At 39.0% G+C, this 23,009-nt stretch overlaps 1 protein-coding gene across 1 annotated transcript; it reads right to left on the bottom strand.

Annotated features, from left to right (window-relative positions):
* Positions 1-263: 263 nt before the first annotated feature.
* Positions 264-22,370, bottom strand: GSPT1 (G1 to S phase transition 1). The gene is made up of 15 exons (XM_086621919.1): positions 22,070-22,370; positions 11,029-11,076; positions 10,582-10,623; positions 9,618-9,845; positions 8,585-8,618; positions 7,018-7,095; positions 5,952-6,132; positions 5,432-5,586; positions 3,936-4,076; positions 3,095-3,188; positions 2,696-2,776; positions 2,143-2,316; positions 1,596-1,685; positions 1,085-1,253; positions 264-753 (listed from the first exon to the last, which is right to left on the bottom strand). Exons 1-15 carry the CDS (start codon positions 22,368-22,370, stop codon positions 701-703), a joined length of 1,869 nt encoding a protein of 622 aa, XP_086478045.1. The 3' UTR covers positions 264-700.
* Between the last annotated feature and the right edge of the window lie 639 nt (positions 22,371-23,009).

Genomic DNA, 23,009 nt, shown 5'->3' with positions numbered 1-23,009 from the left:
ATGAAGGTGCCACATTTGCATGAATGTTTTTTAATTTTAAGAATGCATTCATCAAAGCGAAGGGGCAAACCTAATTATTTTAATACAAACTTGCTCGAGTGCCCAATTGCCTCATTTAAAACTGTGTGTGTGGGGAGGCTGAGGAGTTTAGAAAAGTCCAAGTAACCAAATATCCAGGTTACTGGAAAGTTAAAAAGCTAATGCAACTGCGTTACATCCGGATAAAAAACATTATTCAAAAGCAATTCAAATACCGAAAAAGATTTGAAATTGAATAGTTTATTAACATGGTAGTCGTCTTTGTAACATGTGCACACACACTCGCACACTCTGAATGATCTGCCTGGAAAAACGAGGTCTTAATATATATGCTGGGGGAAATTAAACATTAAAAATCCTTTAGATTTTCATAATTATAGGCAATTATGTCCACATCACTTACAAAGCTATTGCCGAATCTTTCCAAGGAAGCAGAATTTGGGAGAAAAAAAAAATTCTTTTTGGGAAAATTCAACAGTGGCATAGCAGAGCTCTCAATATGAGAAAGCTGACATAATGTGGACCTTTGCTGTGAAATTTGTCTTCGCAAAATATGGGGAGAAGTTTATCAATGGGCAGAAAATAAGAAGGCGGTGTGAAGTAGGCTTTTGCAGAGTCGATTTTCCTCACAGTATTGTGCGGGGGTCATTGAGAAAAATGCTTAGTCCTTCTCTGGAACCAGTTTCAGAACTTTTCCAATTGCAATGGTCTTACCTAAACAAAGGAGACAAATTGTAGAGTTACATGATGTTGTGAAAAGAATGTATAAGTTTCTAAAAGCATGCTGGTAATTTTTCAAATTCAACCTTTTGTTTCACAGTGCGCATTTCTGTACATTATTCCTCCAAAATAAACCATGTTTTTTGTTACTAGCAAGAACTCTGCACAATGACAACAATTTGCTTAGGTTTACTTTTCCATTGTTGCCCAGATAGTGATTTCCACTAGATACCAGCATTTTAATACCTCATTGCCATGAATAATCTCCTATTTCAAATAACTGTATTTTTGCAGCACTTAATAACTGTCCATCGAGCAGTCTTACCCTCATCTCTTAAGGTAAAGCGACCCATCTGAGGGAAATCTTTGAATGTCTCAAGGCAGATAGTTCCTGCTGTCCTTAAACGGGCAATACATACTTGATCTTGTTTCACAAAACGGGGCCGTGTCTTACTTTTTTCTCCTGTTTTTTTGTCTACCAAGCAGATTAAGGCCTGCATAACAAAAAAATCAATAGCTGTGAGTACTAAAATAAGGGTTATGTTTTTGTTACAATCAAAACCAAAGTGGTCTAAGAAAGAAAATACTTAGAAATAATAATAAAAAAACTTCTAAGACTTCCTGCATAAGAGAATCCATCATGACTTACCACACTTTTCAGAAGGCTTATGCTAAATTACAGTCAATTTTGGTTGTGTCACAGTACTGACCAAAGACTCCATTCAAGGCTTGAGCTTTGTTGCATTAGTTGCTCTACAGATGTACCTCATGACAGAACTCCTCACCCCAGTAAGTGGATTGTCTATATTCACATCACAACTTAAAAGGACACTTACTGTTATCTCAACTTCTTCAATACAGGTGTGGATGTGCAGCACAGCATTGTAACCTGGGCAGATAATGGATTTGTGCTCAATTATCACTATCTGTAAAACAATTAAAAATAAGTGCATTTTTCCTCGTTTCAATCATAAAAGACCGGGGAATAATCAAATACAGAACTGTATTAAAACGTATAGTTGAACAACACACACACACACACCAACTTTTTGTGAAAGAAACAAAATTTGTAAACGATGAAGTTGTTTATAATATGAAAGCATAACATTGAATAATTGGCCTGACAAGATCTTGCTTTCACAATTATAGGCATCTAAAACTTCATTGAGAAGTTACATTCAAAACAAATGATGTTTTTAAAACTCCAACAAATGATGTCAGAGTGTTAGGCATATATGTTATTGTCAACTTAGAGATAAGATAATGAATAAGAAATCTGAACTGAAACTTCAAACTACTGAAGTTTAGATTTGGTGAAAGACAAGCAAAGTATTTTAATGCTTTTTACCCATCTATGCAGCAATTAAACGCCAGTTATTCTACCTGGGCATCAAACGTGCGTCCAGAATGACACAGGTTGTTGAGATCACAAAGAATAAATCCTGGAAGGATTTCTTCCTCTTCAATTCCCTTCAGTCTGATCTTTAGATTTTCACCTGGGGCTACTGAATCAGTTTCTACATCATCAGAAAGGATTCCAAGAACTTCCACATTGTGCTTAAAGAAAGCAAAAATGCAGTTTTCGATTGTGAATATTTTAGTCTCATACCAAATCATTTTAATACAAATTTAAAAATTTTAAAAAGTTTTGTAGGCCAACCGTACAAATGCAAAGTAAAACACAGTTCGAATAAGCTATGATGATTTGTAGCCCAGCAAATGAGTTTATTAAGAACAGACTATCTGAGTTCTGAATGTTAAGGAAGTAAACTATACACGCACATATACCTGGAAACATCATCCATGTAAAATGCGAAAGCTTGGTTGTGCTCAACTGAGCGAGAGAAAATTTTCTGGTTTAAAGTAATGAGTATCTTTAAGAATCAAGCTCTTCTTTAGGGTAGTAACATTTTTTAATATCTAAACCTTACCATACCTTGTTTGGCATCATCACAAGCTGTTGTCCTTTGCAAATAGAGCCTGACTCCAGCTTTCCAAGGACCACAGTGCCCATATCCTTCACAAAATGAAATTATTACATAAAAATTAAAAACATTTTTCTAAAGAGTCTACTCTACTTATGATTTAACTCCAAGTATGATTATTTAACCCTATGAAGTTACTTAGCATTGCTATACTTCATGTTTTGGAAACTGTTCTCATGAAAGATTACAGATTTTAAGAGTCTCATATAATGCAAAAGTTAGTTACTTCCCCTCCCTACCCCTATTCTACACTTGGAAACATAGACATACTAAAGAAAAAAAAAAGATACTCTCTAAAAATACAGTAAATAGTCCATTTATACTTTCAATCCTATTATTTTAATTCGTACCTTATATTTATCCACAATTGGCAGCCTGATTGGTCCATCAACTGAACGGTTGAAATTTGGCAAATTATCCAGGTATGGAATAAATGGTAATCCACTAAAAGGGCAAAAGGCATTTGTTTCAATTACACGAGCACCTTTCTATTTAAAAATTACATAGAATGGACAAATGCAGTCCAACAAAAGGAATGGTTTTCATTCTGTCATTAAGAACAGTGACCTCTAAGACAGTTAAATCTATCGTAACATCCCATCATCAGTGTCCCCTTTACCCGAGCTAACATGTTAATACCCAGGCCGTGCATGTAGTTTTTAAGTTACATTACAGACGTATTTATTAATCATGCCTTTGAGAATCTTGCTAGACATGTAATATATTTAGGAAACACAAAACCATCAGCTAGGTCCAAACAGGATTTTCAGTAATGTTTTAACTGCCATGAACAATATTGGAAAATATGACATCCAGTGAGAGACATGGCTTGTCACTAATTATAATACAGCTTCAAGCAAACTGTTCACATCAAACAATTACTCATTCTAGGAACCTGTCAGCTGCAGCATCACTGGAAAATTCAAGGGCTAGTATGGCATTCAAACTCACAAAGCCAAAGAACACTGCTAATACTATTACAGAGTCTGCTACCTTTAATCTTCTGCAGTTCGTAAACGCTTTTATTTGGCTCTTGGCATGGCTGTGTTCTTGTCGCCCTGACTGTATTTCCTCAAGCAGTTTAGAACACAGCTACAATATACCATGCTGTAATTCTTTCTAGCTTTGCTGTAGCGTTTACTTGTATTGAAACTTGGAAAACATCCAAGTTGTTGAATTTAAGATACATACATATACCAAGGACAGAATTCTGACTGTTCTTTAAGGTTTGCTCCAGTGAGTCCTGAGCAGGGCATGAAATGAATATCCTTTTTGGGATTGAAGCCAACTTTCTTCAAAAATGGCACCAGTTTCTCTTTACATTCCTCATATCTATTAAAATGACAAGCAGATCAAGATAAGTTTCAATTATTCTAGCATGACATAATACTGTGCTCTAAAAAAACAAACCCAAAACACACAGACATTTAGTTTTCATCAGTTAAGTTATTCTGTGAGCAGAAAACCTAATAAAGCTTGGCGGTCTATTTGCATCTTCTCCCCAGTCTTCCACAGCACAACTTGGTATTGTCTATTCCCACTCATTCTGCTGCTCCATAAAGTATCATTAGTTTTCTCCATATATCTCAATGACCAGGCTGGGTAAGCGGCAGCATATGCTACATCTGCTTTTAAGCAAGAGATTCCAGGCCAAGACAGCAGGACAGACCAAGCAGAGAGGTCAGGCTTTTGTCTCAGTGGTGGCTTGGTCTCCTCCAATCTCCTACATAATTTCCTAAGATTTAGTGCTATTAATTTCTATTACACTGCTTCCCCTCCGTCAGTTTTAGCTGAATTCAGTAATGTCAGCAGGTTGAGGCAGGACCAAGACAGCACTATTGCACATGCCTTATTCTCTTAGTAAACTAAGCTCATGTTGTAAGGTTGCATAGGCCCTCATAGCTTTCCACAAATACTTTCACTATCTTGACAGCACAGCAAGTTCTCTGACAACTCCTCTTCTTACATTGTAGAAAACTGCATCCTGTCATTACACAAGTTAACCCTAGGGAAGGACTAAGTTACAGTTTTTACCCGTTAGTAGCATTTGAGTGTTAAGGCAGAAAAGAATAACTCGATCCTTTTTAATAGTTATTTAAATAGTACATATTGACTTTCTAGTTATTTTTACCTGGCCTGTACCATCGCAAGATTCCCTCCCCCCTTCTCAGACTAATCACCAACCTCTTTAATCTATTATTTGCTTACTCAAATTCAGCTTATCATAAAAGAACAACTCCAAACACCACAGAGTGGACACAAGGTGAACAGGATAATGCTGTTCTCACCAAATCTAAGCTAGGAGTTTCACAGAAACGTGGCTGAGCAATGAAGAATCTGGCAAACTAAACTACTGAAAACAGAGTTGCTTCCTTTTAGGTTCAATATGAAGTTTCCAAAGTCAACAATTAAACTATGCCAGAATGCATGGATTTGTTAGATATAGCTGCACAGATACAGACAGTTGAAATTGAACGTTTTAAGGCAATGTAGAACTTCGAGCTTAGTTGAGAGGCACTGTCTTAGGTGCTATGCTTCTGTTTTTCCTGCAATTTTGGTAACTTCTGTCTTTAGTCCACCAGTCTACCATTCTTTCAGCAAAAATAGAATGCAAAAAGTTACTTTAGTTAGGAACTATTTTATTTCAGTATCTTCTAACAAAGATTTTTTTTTAATATTAAACTCACCTTTCATTACTCCAGTTTACAGTTGGATCATCCATTTTATTAATAAGAACTATTAAATGTTTTACACCTGCTGTTTTTGCTAACATGGCATGTTCTCTTGTTTGCCCACCTTTCTCAAATCCAGTTTCAAACTCTCCTTTTCTTGCAGAAATAACCTAATTAAAAATACACATTTTAGTAAGAGTTCTACAATTCTCTCAACAGAACAAATTGACAATGGGTAATACTGTCTTATTCAAAAATAACTTTGGGCAGTCAAAACTGGTAAAAGCTTTCAAAAAGCACTTGTGTATATTCAATGTTACCCATTAGTTTCTGCACTGACATACATAAAAATCACATGACACCTGACAATTTTATGATGCTGTTTAGTTACTTTAAAAACCACTCAACTTGGTAGACTTAAGATTTGGAAATTTTGCCCACTGTAACTAACTAAAAGAGTAAACAAACAAACAATAAAAATCAAAAGCTTAATTCCACAGTATATCCAAAATAAAAGATTCTGATTTGTCCTTACCAGCACAGCAAGATCAGCTTGAGAAGCCCCACCAATCATATTTGGAACAAAGCTCTTATGTCCAGGAGCATCTAGAATAGTGAAGTGTTTCTTCTCAGTTTCAAAATAGGCACGACCCACTTCTACTGTTTTACCTTTGTCTCGTTCTTCTTGGTTTGTGTCTAAGGCCCATGAAAGGTACCTACAAAAAAACCCAAAACAACCTCAACCCAAATATTCTAGTTGTGCATTAATTTTTTACTAAATTTATGTATTATTTGTTCATCATAAAATGTAATTTTTCTGATCAATTATTCTAACCACCTCAGCATTACTGAACTTAAGCATTTCCAAGACCAACAGTGACTTTCAACTGAATGTTTTGTGTACATATAGTGAGCTGTAGTGCCCAGTGCTAGCTCGTCCTCACATACCTAGAAGGACGCAATTCTAAACCATAATTTTCATTTATTAAGACCAACCAAAGACAACAACCAACCAAAGACAACAACCAACCAAAGACAACAACCAACCAAAGACAACAACCAACCAAAGACCCTCAAAAAAACCCACACATGACAGCAGCATCCTCTTGCCTGGAGGAAACGTAAGAACTGCAGATCCTATTTTATATCTCACTTTTATATCAATATATGTTACAGTCAGAACTATTCACTTGCTCCCTCCTCATGTCTGCCCAACTGACAGCTTTGATCTCTGTCCCTTAGATACCTCCCTGCTGTTTACAGGTGAAAGACATACAGATAGAATGACCCCCAAGAGCTGCCTAAGAAAAGCATCTGTCTTGAATTCCTTTTTACCAGGCAAGTAGGTTTACCAAAGCATTGGAATGTGAAGTGCTGACCTAATATAAAAAAAAAAAGCAGCAAAACCTGTTCCAACGTGAATAGCTGTTTCGTATAGCTTTAGTTAAAGTAGTACTGGAGGAAAACAAGAGATTCCTCCCCCAAGCTCAAAACCCATTCCAGCAGGAAGCCAGTGCTACAGGGACAGAGACTAAAAAAAATTTCCATTTTCATCACAGTGCAAAGAGAAAAGCACGCTATTATCGTCAGCAAGTTCATACCATGTTTCTCTGTTTTTTTCTTTAGCTTCTCTTTCATATTTTTCAAGTGTTCTTTTGTCAACCATTCCTGTTAAATACCTAAGGGGGAGGGGGGGAACAGAAAAAAAGTGCAATTTTACATAAGCAGAAACATAGTTCCACATAGTTAAATAGTTATACAATCCCTACAGATTATTTTTGAAAAACTGGAACAGCCTGATGCAAGCAGCAGTGAAACTTTTTCCTCCACAAAGCCACACCATTATCTGATACATAAAAGTACACCAGTACCACTTTAGCAGAAGAATGAGGAATCCCTCTTTTCAAGTCTAATTGTAAAATGTTCTGCAGAGACAAGTTTTGAAAAGGAACTACATCTGCTGAGTCCGTTTCTGAGACTAATCCAATATGTCAAAATCACATAAAAATTGTGATAGGAGAATTTTTCACAAAACCCTCATTCGTTTCTGAAATGTAAAGAAAAATATTTTTGGTTTCATTCTTTTTATAGATAGAACAAGGAAACTAATATTTTAAGAGAGCCCTTTCAGTTATTAAGAGGTAGGTGAGTAGTGTACAGTTTTATCATATTAAAATTTTCATATTTTTCCCTCATCTATTTCCCGTTAGTTTATAAGGAAAACTACTGATAACAGTAAATAAAGGGCTAATGACAAAGTTGGTACAAGCACTCAGGCATTTTTTTTCTTTGCCCTTACAACAGAGGCATATTCTGCAAAAATGAAAGACCACAAAAAGCCTTAGGAACATAACACATCGACAGGAATGTTAAGAATAGGCATCTCCTTGTACAAGAAGAATCCTCAGGCACATCAGATAATAAAATGCTAATTTGCTCTAGTATGAACTACAAGGTTAAATGTAGCATGACAATTCCAACATTCCAGTTTGGTCAAAACAAAACAAGATGAGAATGCTAAGACAAAGACCTCCCACTTTTGCTGAGAATATTATTTTGAAATCATAGAAATATTTTGCATCAGCAGGATAGCATTTATTTCTTCATGTACTGCTTCCCATTTCTTGTTTTTTTTACAAACTACAAGATTCAGCTGCATTTATTTACTTCTGTCTCAAAAATACTGCAGTCTCTAGATACTGTTTCTAAAATAGACTGAAAAGATTAACTATTATAATTTTGTATTTTGAAACAAAATTATGCCTGACAACATTAGCATCAGGGAATATTATTTTTTTTTGATCTTCACAAAAAGGACAAAGTTTAACAAAAGGTATAAAGCAGTTTCAAATAGCATTTTAAAATGATGAAGAAAAAAGGTCATGTTCAAAGAAAGGGATAGAGTTTTTTTAATTTAATAATGTATGCTTTTGCATAGTTGTTTCCATTAAGTAAGTGAAACTCCTAAAGCGATAAGATTAGATCTGCTGGAATTAAAAAATTCCGAAGTCAGTAAATAACTAAATTGACAGGAAGAGTAACATTTTATTATAAAAATATTAATCTATGCTGATTAAAGCTATAAAGAAAATATTACTCATTTTACTTAATGTATTTTTAACTCACAAGAAAGAACAGTAAATTTAAAAATTTTAAGAGTTTCCTTACATTATTTGTCCTCCAATAGTTGACTTGCCAGCATCTAAAAAACAAAATTAAAAAAATTAATTCACAATTGAAAAGAAAATCCTAGAAAAAGACGAAAACAATTATGAACAAGGTCATCTATTTCCAAAGATACATTTTTTTAATTTTAATTTAAGTTTTTTGAAGCATCTCTCATCTTCCCTTGTTTCTGTAATAACTGTCAATTCAATTACACTGAATTTTGAAAATTCCATTTTCATACATACAAACTTGGCATTATCCGTCACATAAAAAACCCCAACAAGCAGTGGTCCAACAAAAGTGTGGGAAGCTGTTGGAAAAACCCTTTCCCTGCTTCCTTTCTCCCTTGTCCCTAATTTCTGTAGGCTGCTCTTCAACATTGGGATGTACCTCTGCTCACTGCCTCTTTACTTTGTGTAACTCCAAATTTACCTAAGCTACTTTTAACATAAGAGGCTATACAAACAAAAATACAGAATTTGCTGTAAAACTTGTGATTCATTAATTCTTCTGTACTTTTGACACCATTTAAGATTTTTCTGAAGCTTGTTGAAACTATTCGATTGGAACATTTTGTTATAAATGCTGCTTTTAACCCTGAATTATGTTTATCTATTGTTTATAGCTCTACAATTTTTAATATTTTGAATAATATTTTTGAATTTAATAACAATTAATAAGAACCCTCTGAAAATATTTAAAATAAGCAGAAAATGAGCACTGCTTTCTGATTTTGTTCTTTGGATCACAAACACAGATATGTCACTGAAGGACTCAACAGAGCAGGGAGTTGAGAAATCATGAACACAGACACTGTTGTGTTCAAGAAAACACAGGCACTCATCCCCGAAAGACCTTCTTTAAGTGTTTTAATTATTCCAGAGCAGATTCGTTAGAATGAATGCTCTTATTAACCTCAAGACACTGTGAATACATACATCCCTACAAAGAGCATGATTAATTTCTGATCCTCCACGTTCTAGACAATACACAATGTAAAGATCCAATTACTTCACGTTCACGTACAACTTACCTACGTGCCCGATGAATACTACATTTACATGCTCTTTTTTAGGAGCACCTGGCGGTGCTACGACAGATTTCGGTTTTGGTATTTCCTCCTCCTCTTCCATCATTTCCTGAGCACTTTCTTCAGAAGGTCCTGCATCCCCTGCAGGACCACCTCCTAGCTCTGCGTCACTTGTTTCTTCTTTGTGGTCCCATGACTCTTCTGGTGACATTTCTGTCTCTCCATTTTCCACTAAAAATTAACCAGTTAGATATATTCAAATAGATAATCAAATTAAAAGCAATGACTACGGAGAAAAGCCCCTGGCCCCAAGGCACAATCAGAAGATTTTGACTATTCAGTCTGTTAATGTCTTCCTGCATAAAAATGGGCACTGCTGCTTGTTTCTAAAATGATTATTACTGGAAGCTTTCAAACTAGCTTGTGTGCTGACATCAGAAAACTATGATTCACAGGGATTAAGAGACTTCTGTTTTAATAAGGCAACAATTTTAGAAGGGAAAAAACCAAATCTGAAGATCCACTCAGACCATCATGCTGGTCTGAATCCACAGACACACACTACCATATGTTTAGAAAGAAAAGGGAAGGCATAATGGTTTAAGTTCTCAAAAGCCATACAAATACAAGGAGAAAGATACAATTTCCATGCTTTGATTTTTTATATCACCTTTTTTGTTAATCACCATTTCACACATATTAATGGTATTATTTTGTAACATGACATTATTGTTTAATAAAGCACTGATGCTTTTTCAGTGTCCAAGTAATCCAACTGCATCTGTCAACACATAGTAGTGTTCGATTACCTCTTTGCTAATCTAAGGACACAATGAAAATTAATAAGGACCAAAAATACAAAGGCTTAATAAGGTATTCTTCAATTTTGTTTGCAATGATTCAGCAAAAGCACTATAGTAGTATTTTATAGTCGTATCATAGTGAAACGGAACAATTCTCATCTTACCAACAGATTCTGAAATTTCCATGTTAACAGCAGCATTTGAACCTAGAGGGAAAAAAAGAAAAAAAAGGAATCATTAAGGACACATTTGCCATGATAGTACCAAGAAAAAAAAAATGGAGTGACTAAATTAATAAAAAGTATAGTTCAGATGTTTGGGTGCTTGCCAATGCCACTTAAGATACAGATTCAATTTTGAAAATTCTGCTTCATGCAAGCTTTATGACCTTCAATAAACCACTTGGTCTTTATGCGCCGTGCTCGACTGGCTATAAAGTGTAAATAACCACAGATAACCACACTGCCTTACAATAGTAGTATGAGGATAAAGAGAATGAAGATTGGAAAAGGTTCATGGAGATTTTTGAAAAGGAGATTCTTTGCAATAATTTGTTTAAATCACATTTAATGGAGCTGTGTGGCATACCGTCAGAACACAAAACCAATTACCTTCACAAGAGGCTGTCTGCTCCTCTGGAGAAGTCTCTACAGGTGCACCTACAGAGAAAAGAGTTTAACTTTTAAAACAGACTGATGTAACAAATTTCCACACTCAGGCATAAAAGATCATCACCCAACCTTATTGCAAGAAGTATAAGAAAAAACACCTGCTCCCCCTGAAAACACTACTAAATACAGCCTCCAAACACAAGTACTTGTAAAGAGCACTGCCTAAAAGTTGTGAAAATAATATACCCGTTCTAAAACCAGTTCAATTCCACCCCCCTGAAAGATACACTTAAATCAAGTTTTAAAGAAGGCCATTTTTCTATACAAAGTATTTTACCTGCACATCCTTTTTGGGCATACTGGCTACTCTAAGTGCTAGTGTCTAACTGGTGTTTAACAATGTCAAACCAGGTTCATTGTATCCAAAGCAACAATGCGAGTGTAACGACTCTACCCAAAGGTTCTGCCAGCTTCAGCTTACAGGCATACCTGCACTGCTATCACACCTCAATCTCACCTAAGCATTGAGCAGGAAAATGAAACAAGCTATTCAGAATGCATTCTTAAGATCTTCTGCGAGTCAAGAGACGATAAACTTATTCATAAGCCTGGTAAGTTTGCCAGTCCTCCTAAACACCACAATATAGTCTCATTTCTCAGAGGGCAATCTCACCTGACATGCATATCAAACCCACAAGTATATTTTATGGATAGACCACTCAACTTTCTTATGCACTAGGCCACACCACCAAACTATATGCTGAGGTATAACTAATTATTAAACCTACTAAGAGTGACATGTTCCGATTAACAATTACACCACTTGATATTTCAGAACATTATTCCACATGATCAAGAGGCCTTCTATAATCATCCCTAAAACCTTAACCTATTTCGTTTTCTCTTAGTATAAATTCAACTTCATAATTCTTTGGAAGAAGTTCATCTTTTTCAGCCACACACCAAATTCAACTCTCTATTTAGCTGCACTCCAGCTCTTCTTCCATCCATTACAAAAAAAAGCCCAGTTCTTACAGCATTACTTGCTCTACATGCATGACAGGACCTAAAGATGAAACAAATCCCCTCAAAAGAACAAAAACATAGAGAAGGAGCTGATTCTAAGCCTCTTTGCTTTCACGCTGTTTGCGTATTTGCTGCAGACTTCCATAAACTGGAGCAGCACTGCCAAAGCTGGAAGAGGGCCAGAGGACGAAGCTGGCAGGCAGGGTGAATGTGGGTCACAGCACAACACCCAGTGACCAGCAGCAAACGGTGGAGGGGGCACAGTCACAGGAGAGGAAACTGTTCCTCACTCCTATGCTACATCAAATATGATCTGCACTCCAGGGTCCCAAAACCACAGAAACAAAATTTACAAGAATAATTTAATACAGTAAGTAAAAGCATAAGAATAGAATACTTTGAGATTACTTCTAAGTAATGACATATTACTCCCATTAGAGAGCTGAAAAAGACTCACACCAGCCCATTTATGAGTGTGGTAAGCAGGTAGCACAGAATATAGGCATGAACCTAAAGCCTCTGGTTTTTAACACATCAGAAGATTGTTGGCAGTTTCAAAGATACTATGTTTGGGATGCATAAATATTTTCATTACAAGATCATTTCAACAAGCTTTTGATTTCACTCCTGAAGTTTGTCCATAATGAAAATCACAGTATTTATGCACTTGCCTTGAAACAGAAGCTCTACAAGTGGTTGAAGAGTTACTTAATTCCTTAGAAATACATTGTCAATCAACAGCACTCATAATAAACTAGGTTTTTACTTTCTGGTCTGTAATTCAGCAGGCATACAGACAGGAAAAAGAAGCTTCTTCACAAATAACAGAAAGGAGGTAGGAAACTGTTAACCTAGAAAGGTCCCTCTGTTAAATTTTGTATGAGTCTAGCACTTCAGAATCACTAAGACAGTTTGTGTATAGATCCTAAACAGTACTAACGCCACACAGCCCAGGGGGAGCAGATATTCAGTTATGACCACGTTCGCTTACTAAATTGTGGTCACTTTGGTACACAAGTGGCAGACATGCTTTGAAAGATGACACTGAATTACATGAAACATACATGGTTCCTTCAAAACAGAAAAGGAATACAAACCGCTCTCTAAAAAAGTTCATTGTAAAGAAACCAGAACAACAACAAACAGGCTTTAAGTGATAAAAATAAACACCCCTCTGTAACTGTTTACTTCTGATAAACAATTTCAGGTTATGTCAGGCTGTTTCAGGCACTGGTACACTGCAAACAAACACACAAGAGAAAGGTCTGACTTTAACGGGTCAGATTTATCATGTGCTCCGTGTGGAAAGGAACAGAATGCCTGAAGCACGCCTTTAAGACAATGACCTGGAAAGAAGGATGCAGTCCTACCGCTTCTCAGACTGTTGGCTTGCCACATTTTGCTGTTTGTCATCTCTTCTCTCATGTTAGCCCTAGTGCACCTGTAACTATTGAAGCTCCACAAAGGGAGCTGGTCTGACCAAAAACTGAACTAGCAAGGAACCTACCAGCTTTTGGGTAGATAAGCACTCTGAAGCAGGGTATGAGCTGGGTGGAAAAGCACTACTAGTTCCCTGGCAGAGAGGACAGAAAGGCAATCTCAGTAATTCAAGGAAGAACACCTTTAAGATTCAGATCTGAAACACCTAGGGAATCTTTGGATCACATAAAAAGGTGATGGTAAGTCTGAATCTAGTTGAGGAAGGCTTACTACCTAGGACTCAATACTGGATTAGGTCATGAGAAGTCCAAACTCCGCACACTGCCCTGTGGCAAAACGCTGGGACAATTCCAGTGAACTGAAGTAACCTTGCTTATTTTGCCCATGAGATAAAGACAGTCATTGTAACAAAACACCTTTAAAGATGAGGGAAACTGAGAAAGGTTCTAACTAACAACATTTATGGTTAATGTAGTTTACTATTGTTGTAAAAACATCACATGCAGCAAATTAAACACAAATTAGAAAAATCTGCAATACATTTCAAGTTCAGCTTGAAAATTCTAGATCCTCATCTGTGAAAATCATTCAGACAGGAATCCTGTCATACGAGAGGGATTCAAAACGTAGTTCCGTAAGAAGTCTAGTTTTAAAGTTAGAACATGTCTTAAATTATGCCAAATCTTTAAGTAATGCTTCCAAATCTTGGATTTACACCTGATAAAACAACAATTAGATTTTACATAGCATCGTCCATACTCCCTCTCTCCTCAAACCCTAAGTCAAGAACTGTTGTGGCAACCTTATTCACTGTATTATATGAGGTGAGCGGCTTATCTTTAGTCCTCCTGAACATCAGAGCCCTAGGACATTTTTTGGAATACCTGTGTTGTCAATGCCAAAGGCAAAAACGGATACACATGCTGCATTTATCTACCGGTAGACCATCAGACAAGGATATTATGTAATTCAGAGTCTTGTCTGAATAAGGCAAAAGTGTTTTGGGTTTTTTTTGGTTTGTGTTTTGGTTTTTAATTATTTTTTTAAATAGAAAATTCACTGAAGAAGTATGCATACTCCAAATAAAAGGTCCAAAATTGCACAGCTTTTAAAACATGGTGATTGGTCTTTTTAAAGTACAGTCAATATCCTAAAGAAATACTGCAAAATCCACTCTGCCCATTTCATTCACATGACATTATACTACAGCTGAGAGTTTGTTATGTACCACACCAAGTTTTTTACTTGCATGCATTTTTGTTTTACAATAACCAAAGTTGCACAGGCAGAACGAATTACCACTCAACATCTGAAAATATTGTTTAAAACAGTATAAGCCAGGAACTTCACAGCGTTAACAATTTAGAAAGCTTGTACAGAAACAATAGAAAATTGCTTTATAACAACATATATTGGAATGAAACGAGATTTTCATATATAGAACAGGTATAGCTGGTAAACTGGGAATCAATATTAGAAGAACTGCATTTAAAATACAGTATTAAAGTCAAACTCAAGTGCTAAGCAGCAATGACAACTTCTGCAGTATTTACCAGATGGGCAGAATAAGCTGAAAGATGTCTCCACACAAGCAGATTCTGTTCAGTGGTTAACTGGTTACTCCTCAGAAGCAGTTACCTGCACCACAATGCAAATGCCTCCATGGAACTGACGAGAGGCTGCAGTTTGTTGCTATGATGGCAGCACTCAGCTCCCAGCCTGCTCTGCTGCTGGAGTGCTAAGAACCCAGTCAGTACTGGTGCCTGACAATTGAGGTAGACTATAGGGTTAATGAAACTGCACAGCAGAGCAGAGAGAGAGATTTGGGAAAAAAAAAAAAGAGAAGAAAAAAAGGAAATTCAGTTTTAAAGAACTGTCTTATCTACAAAACTTAGATGGTTTGTACAGCGAGTTTGTTGTTGCTCCTCTAGTACAGGCATCAAGTTCCTTCACAGGAATTCCTGGAAGGCTGAAGAGTGAAGCATGACACCCACCTTAGGATTCCCATCACCTTTTTGAATACCCGAGTTCAGTACACATTTACACAATAGTCATATAGTCTCAACAGTCTTCATGAATTACATAATAGATGTTTGCCCCTGTATTTTTTTTTGACACAAAAGCATAAAGGGAATTACACCAGAGTAAAAGAAGGAATGTCCAAGACAAACACATAGAGCATGAGAATCAGAATAAAAAAGTCTCCAAGAGATTCTTGGTTAACAAAAAATTACTTTAAGCACAAGTAAATGCTAGAGCTAATAAAAGTATTTAATATTCAATATTTTAAAATATACATAAAGAAAAGGTTTTCAGGAGTTCACTATAATTAAGGCAGTTGTTTTGAAAGTTAACTTAAACCCAAAATTATTTTCTTCTCTACCTTGCTTTATAGCCTATGCCCGAGCTTCACCAGTGGACACAGAGATGTATGCCCAGTTTTGAAAATGTACCAATGTAAGAGAAGCTTTAATAGTTTTAACATGGCTTTGCAAAATTAAAAAAAAAAAAAAAAGCATTTGCTTTATATTCATAGGATTTTACTACATGTTCCTTAGTAAAAGACTCACCTTCTCCCTTCTCCAGTGAGGACACACCTTAAGTTTATCGTACCTAAAACTGACATGCTGCTTCAGAACTAAGTCTAACAAAGTCTATGGGGATTTTCAGGGAATATAATGAAAACCTCTTTTCCTTAAGGCCAAGTATTTATGCTCAGTTGATGACTTGATTTTTCAGACAGATAGTCAAGAAATCAAGCTCTGTATTAGAACAGTTAAGGATTCCACTCTAACAAAGCTCTCTCATAACCCAGTAGAAATAGAAATTAAAAAAGCCCACAAAACTAGACCTAAGCATCCCCTGGATTTTTTTAGCAGGTTAGGCTCAATGTCTTAACATTTACACATAAAAGAGTAAAATTTACACATAAATTCTCAGACTGTTCTAGAGAACGCATTTTTAATATTGCATCGCTTGTCCTAAACTAACTTTTGTACTGAAATTCAGTGTAATTTTCATATAGAGCTCTTCAAAACACAGTCACAAATTTCACTGATTAAATTTTGTCTGCTTTACTCCTTCATAATAAAAAAGCAAAATAAAAACATCTTTCTATCTTAGCTTCATATAATCAGCTGCTCCTCTTAGTTGCATGTCCCATCACAAAACAGGAGAGAAATCCCCAAAAAATGAAAGTGGAATTGTAACACCAGATTGCTAATAGAATCCAAGAATTATGCTAAATTATGTTTATATTCATTTTGATAGAGCAATCAAGTTTTAAGACAACATCATGCTTTCGAATATGTTAAATCAGTAGTCCAACCAGGGTGCTAAACACATGGTCAGCAGACTGCACATAGATGCCAGGACAGTTCATCTGGTCCACAGCCAACTTCCAGTGCTCTGTCTTTTATTGGAGTCACGCAAAGGCCACAAGCATGATGAATTATTCTAACAGGAGGAACACAGTCCTGGCTACCTTCCTGGGGACAGTTCAGATGTAGACAAAGAACATCTGTGTAATACATTGGCACCTTGACTGCATCACACAGGTCTATTATCTGATCTTCTGGCGAGTCAGTGCCAAGACACACAGCCTTGCTCTGCACCCACTGTTTTAAAAGAGGTTGTGCAGCTCATCTGTCTAGAGAAGCTGATAGAGAACAACACTGCTCTAGATAGTCAAGTGATGAATCAAATTAAGATTTTTTTGATAATAAGAATTCATACCATATACTGGCATTCATATTATGACACTGATTTGCTGTCATGTAAGCAGTTCAAGTTTGCAGTTATGAAGTATTAACAGGAACATTACCAACACCCTGCTTGTGAGGAAATCATGAGCATATAGCTATTCAAATGTTGATGAGTAAAACCATGTAATCCTTTAATATGACAGCTTCTTCAATAGTGGGCTACTAGTTTAAGACAAACGACTTTCTCAGCAAGTTCATATGTAAAATGAAGTCTCTTGAGGACTGAATTATTGAAGAGTCTTAAAATATGGTCTACAGAGTATAGTGTAAAACAAGAGATGACCAGTTTTGGGGAACACAATGACACAAGTAACTCATCACCCTACTCTGGAAATGATAGGCTTCAGAACTGAAGCAGAAGATATGAAAATCCCTTCTTTTCTTTCTGATTGGCGGGTGGGGAGTATGTGAATGTCTCAGCTAGCTACAAGGTCAAGAAAAACGAGGGCAGGTAAAGCCAGAGAGATAGATGCAGTATCTATTTATCTACAGCATTTGAAGGCTGAAGATGTCCAGCTGCTTGAACGTAACTGTTTCAAAAGTGAGTACCGCAGGCGAGTGAGGATATTTAGGGAGTGAAGCAATCTAAGGGGCACTGAATCTTAAGCCAGATGTTTGCTTGGCTCAAGGCTGTAGGTGCAAGTTGTCTAAACGGTAGTCATTAACAAATATGTTCAGAAATTTACTTGAAGTGGTCAAGAGAGCTACTAAATGAAGCAGTAGCACTAATTACCACCAAAAGGATAAATGCCATCTTTTCTTACACTAGCTGCTATGCGTCACAGACTTTTTGTTCTTGTTACTTTTGTACTAATGCCACTTTTTTCTTACTACAACCACTGCATGTTTCAAATCATTGAACAATTCAGGTTGGAAGGGACCCCAGGAAGATATCTAGTTCAGTCTCATGCTCCAAGCAAAGTCGACAGTGAATACTTATTTTAAAAATTACTTCTAAAAAGAAGAACTAACATAAAATATAGTAAAGCCTATACAAGGAACTTGTGTTCAATTTTACCAACAATCCCGTGAATATTCAAGAACTACGACAAAAATTTAACCACAAGAATGCAGGTTGACACTGCATTTTCAGAAATTTTTCACTTCTCTCATACCTGAGATCCAAACAAAACTTGGATAACAGAAATCTTATTAATCCTGGAAAGGTTTTAACTATTCCCTGACAGCTCTGAACCATGCTTTAATATGGAAACAAACCAAAAGCCACACAAATGCAATTACATCTTACAAACACATACAAAATTAATAAACCATAGTACAAAAAGAAGTTACAGATGCTACAGAACAGTGAAGCTGCAAGCTGCAGATGTGATTAAGAATGTTTAGAGGCCCTAACACAACCCACTGTCACTTTATTGACTATCACACCTTGCCTGAATTCAGTTGAGGCCAGCAACTGCTATCTACACCAAGTTTCCCCTGAAGCACAACTTGTTCATGACATACGTGACACGCTTATGAGAAGGAACTGTGGTACCGTGATGCCTGTTGCAGGCAGAAAATAGAGAAGTCTCTGGTTCACATTTCCAATAGAATCCAATAAGGGATTTTATGTGAATGAGTTTGACTTGGACACAATTTGATAAAAGCGAGTCCTTGCAGCTGCAACATTTGGAACGTACTGGTTTTAATCTCTTCCTTAGGTTCAAAAATTTAAATACCATATGCTTTTTGCATATAATCAAATGATAATTTAATTCCAAACTAATTCTGAAACTATCTGCAAGCAAAAGTTATTAGTCAAATATTACTGTCCCTAATAATTTGTAATCAAAAGAAAGCACACATAAATCAGAAGTTTTAAAGTAAACTACTTGGAACGCAATTTCGGGAGTTTACCAATTTTAGAAAGTTATCATCTTGTTCCCTAAACGGCTCCTGTGAGCATTATTTCGGTGCTCTAAACATAAGTAACAGGAATTTTATACAAATTACTGAAAACATGAAGTTAGTGTGCACAGAAGGAAACACTATTGCACACTACAGCCACACAATGGAGATCAGTTCTGTGGAATTTTCTGTATGCCACGCTGCTACTACACATTTATTTCGACCTACAACATCCTTTGACTTACTAAGGAATTACGACTCGAACAAAACGTCACTAAGAGAAAGTTCCAAGAAAAGTGTTACTAAAAATTAACTTCAGGCCACTTAAGTCCTCAAACTGACACCCACCTTTTCAGATTCTTCCTAAGAATCAAGATTAATTTAGATTCTTTCCAGTACAAACCAGTGTTTGTATAGACCTCAATACGGATGATAAATATAATTTTTTTTCTCACAACGTAACAAAGAATGAGTGCCATGGAACACCTTATTCCCTATGGGAGCAAAAGCAAACTGGGTTGCCGAAAAGTAACCTATTCAGCACCATTGTCTAATCACATGTTGTTCTGACTTATTTCCCGAGCAAGCTCCACCTAGTTCTTCTAGCCAGGAAAGCAGTTGTCACCTTATACAAACATCTGCAAGGACAAGACTGTCAATTACTTTCTGCAACCGAGTACATCAGACCTGGAAAAGTACATAATAAGTTCACTATTTTGGTTAAGAAAGAAAGTGCTGTTTATTTTTTTTAACTGCAGATTTTTGTGTGCTTAGTCTTAGGGACATCCAAGTTAATTACAGAAACTCAAAATTCTAAACCTTAAAGAAGATACAGAAGCAAGGTGAACTCAAACCAGGTAGATTATAGCACTACATAGGAAACACCCTCAGCAACTAAGATGGAAAGAAAAGCTATCCTCATCACTCCAGACGACCAGGAAGCTTTCAGTAAAGTCATCTCTGTTCTCTGGAAAGACAAAGCTCATCATAGGCCTCAGAAGTACCAAAGAGAGAAAAACAGGAGAGCATGAGAATTAAATATAACGAGCAGGTGAGGAAATATAGTTTAAATCCTGCCAAAAAAGAAATTAAATATAGGAAGCCTTAGAAGAAACCTTACAAAAGTAGCCAGGGAGAAAACCCAAAGTTATTAGAATAACATTCAAAACCCCAAGAAAGTTTTCAGTCACAGTATTGATTACGTAGTTAAAAAGAGACTTAGGTTCAGGTTGCAATGGCTTAAAAACACACTGAATGAATTTTGAACATTATTCAAAGGTGCATCACATGTTTAGCACAGCCTCAAGCTATCCACTCTACCTTTACATCTATGAACCTAACATATACATTTATTCTAAATGGAATCCAAGAGCCTGCCCATGGCTTCTTGGAAATAGAATTTAAGACATTTACATATTGCCTGCCTGTATAGCACATGAGCTACAATTTCTGACAAAAACCAGGAGTGCTGAACAGCTGTAGAGAACACATAATCTAACATTTGCTCTAACACAGAAAAAGTTTAATATTCTGTTATGAAAATTTTAAAGCTTCATATATGAAAGATACAGATTTTAGCTGTTAACATCTGGTAACTTCTCATACTAGTGGGAGTAAGACTAATTAATATATTAAATGAGAATGCAATAAGTAATAAGCCACAATCAACAGAAAATCATGACAAATATAATGTAACAAGTAGGCCCTTTAGTGAAATTAAATTACTAGAATCAATATCGACACACTAGCTTGTTTCATATTGTACCCACAGGGATACAGAAAAATATAAAGAAAAAACAGAAAGGTGTTAAGCTACCACACTGTCAGGTCTCCAACTCCTTAACTGCAGGAGCGACATTAAAAGTAGTAGTACCACAAAGTTAACTCGCATGTCTGATGTTTGGAAGGACTTTCACTTTGGAACTGCAAATTGAAAAGTAGCTCTCCTTTAATTTCCCATATGGAAATTAAACCTAGTATAAACATTGGTTGCATACACAAAGATCCTTTGGAATTAAAAGCAGGGTAAATTTCAAGTTACTCCATTGACTGAGGCCAGCTGTACAAGCCTCCCCTACTAACCATTTATCAGCATTACATTAGGAAAAACATCTACTGATATCATCTTCAAAAAGACACTGAAGATCAATCTGAATCACTGGCGGCCGAAGCACTGCTGTTCTCCCCAGCAACACGAAATGTATTGCCACCAAAATCTTCCACAACTTCTCCAGTGCTTTGGGAAGACGACAGCTACGTGGTTTCTTTCTTGTCGCCAAGGCGTTTTTCGAGCGCAGGCACCAGGGCTCCGCGTACGGCCGGACCGCCCCAGTGACCGCCGCTCCGGGAGCCCGGTGCCGGTGCCACGGCTCGGCCTCCGCAGCACCCCGCGCAGGGCCCGCGCCGCCCCAGCCGCGCCCCAGCGGCTCGCAGACCCCTCCCGGGCCCCGCAAACTCTCGGTTTAGCTCTTCCTCACAGTCAGCTCGTCCACAACGGCCCCTCTGCCCGGACTGCGCTCCCCACGCCCCTTCCCCAAACCCCTCTCCTGCGCCAGGCTCCCCCCGGCAGTGCCCCCCCCCGCCTTCGCTCGCCCCTCCCGCCGTCGGGACGCGGGGCCCCAGCCCCCAGCGCGAGTCGCTCTCCCACCCCCGGGCCGGGGGTTCCCTGCGTCCCTCCCCGGCCCGGCGCTGCCCTCCGTGCCCCACTCCGGCGCTGCCGCCCCGCCCGCACCCCGTCAGCCGGACCCACCCGCTCCCCAGGCTGCCGGCCGCCTCCCAGCCCAGCCCAGCGCGGCTCCCTCGCCCGCCTGTCGGAGGCCCTTCCCCTGCTCCCCCGCGGGGGCCCCCGGCAGCCCCCGGGCCCCTCCGCAGCACGGCCTTGCGCCCTTCCAACATGGCCCCCATCCCTCCGCCCTCAGCGCCCACCAGCCGGCGCAGCCCCGTCCCGCCGCGGCGGTTACCGTGGGGCGGAGGCGGCGGCAGGCCAGGCGGGGGCGAGGGTGGCGGCAGGCCGGGCGCCGGGCCCCCCCGCAGGAAGGACGGCACGAACTCGGCGGCGTGGACGTTGGGCACGAAGGGCTTGGCGTTGACGTTCAGCTGCCGGCTGAAGGCCGCGCCGAGCAGCTCCTGCTGGGCCTCGGCCTCCGCGGCCGGCGGGGCGGACGCCGGGCCGGCGCCGCTGCCCGGCTCGATGTCCGCCTGATCCCAGCAGTCGGGAGCCGAGTCGCTGCTGCTCCCGCTGCCGCTCCCGTTCGCCTCCATTTTGTCGCTGCCCCACAAGCCTCTGCGGCCCCGAAGCTTCTCCCAGCGTCCGGGGTAAGGGGGAAGCCGGCGGCGGCACCGACTCAGCACTCGCTCCGGCGATTCCGCGTGTACTCCGCCGCCCCGACGCGAGCGCAGAAGCTGGCCTCCCAGCGCTCCCGCGCCCCCTCCCCGCGGCCTGCCCTACCGCCATTTTAGTAGTTTTTAGCTCCGCGACGCCTCGTCCCCCAGCACGGCCGAGGCACGGCGCGGGAACTACGATGCCCATCACGACTTGCGCGAGCGCGTCGTGGCCCACCTCCCCGGGGGAGATGGGAAATGTAGTTGCCTGCGTTTTCCGCCTGTTAAAACACTACAACTCCTGTCAGCCCTCGCGCTCGCCCTTCGTTTCTGCCGTCTCCGCCTCCAATTCCAGGGGGGAGACGGGACATGTAGTTGGCGCGAACGCCTCAGGCGGGACACGAACTACCCGCCCCAGCAGGCCAGGCGCCGCGTTCCCTCCGGCCGTGCTGGTGTGCTGCCCCGCGGTCTGTGGGACGGGCAGGCCGCGCCGCGCCGCCGGGCGGATGCTCCCGCATCCCGCACCGGGGGCGTTTGGGATGGGGACGGGCAGCAGCCGTGTGGAGCCCCGCCGCGCCG

This window comes from Tauraco erythrolophus, chromosome 17 (assembly GCF_009769465.1).
Source record: "Tauraco erythrolophus isolate bTauEry1 chromosome 17, bTauEry1.pri, whole genome shotgun sequence".
NCBI classification, from domain to species: domain Eukaryota; kingdom Metazoa; phylum Chordata; class Aves; order Musophagiformes; family Musophagidae; genus Tauraco; species Tauraco erythrolophus.
The sequence above is the reverse complement of the archived record's forward strand: the minus strand, read 5'-3'. Positions and strand labels throughout refer to the sequence as shown.

Coding starts and splice junctions, on each gene's coding strand:
- GSPT1 (XM_086621919.1), bottom strand. CDS start 22,370: ATGGAGGCGAACGGGAGCGGCAGCGGGAGCAGCAGCGACTCGGCTCCC. Junction 10,624..11,028: donor GCAGACAGCCTCTTGTGAAG/GTAATTGGTTTT, acceptor TTTTCCCTCTAG/GTTCAAATGCTGCTGTTAAC. Junction 4,077..5,431: donor GTAAACTGGAGTAATGAAAG/GTGAGTTTAATA, acceptor TCATTTTAATAG/ATATGAGGAATGTAAAGAGA.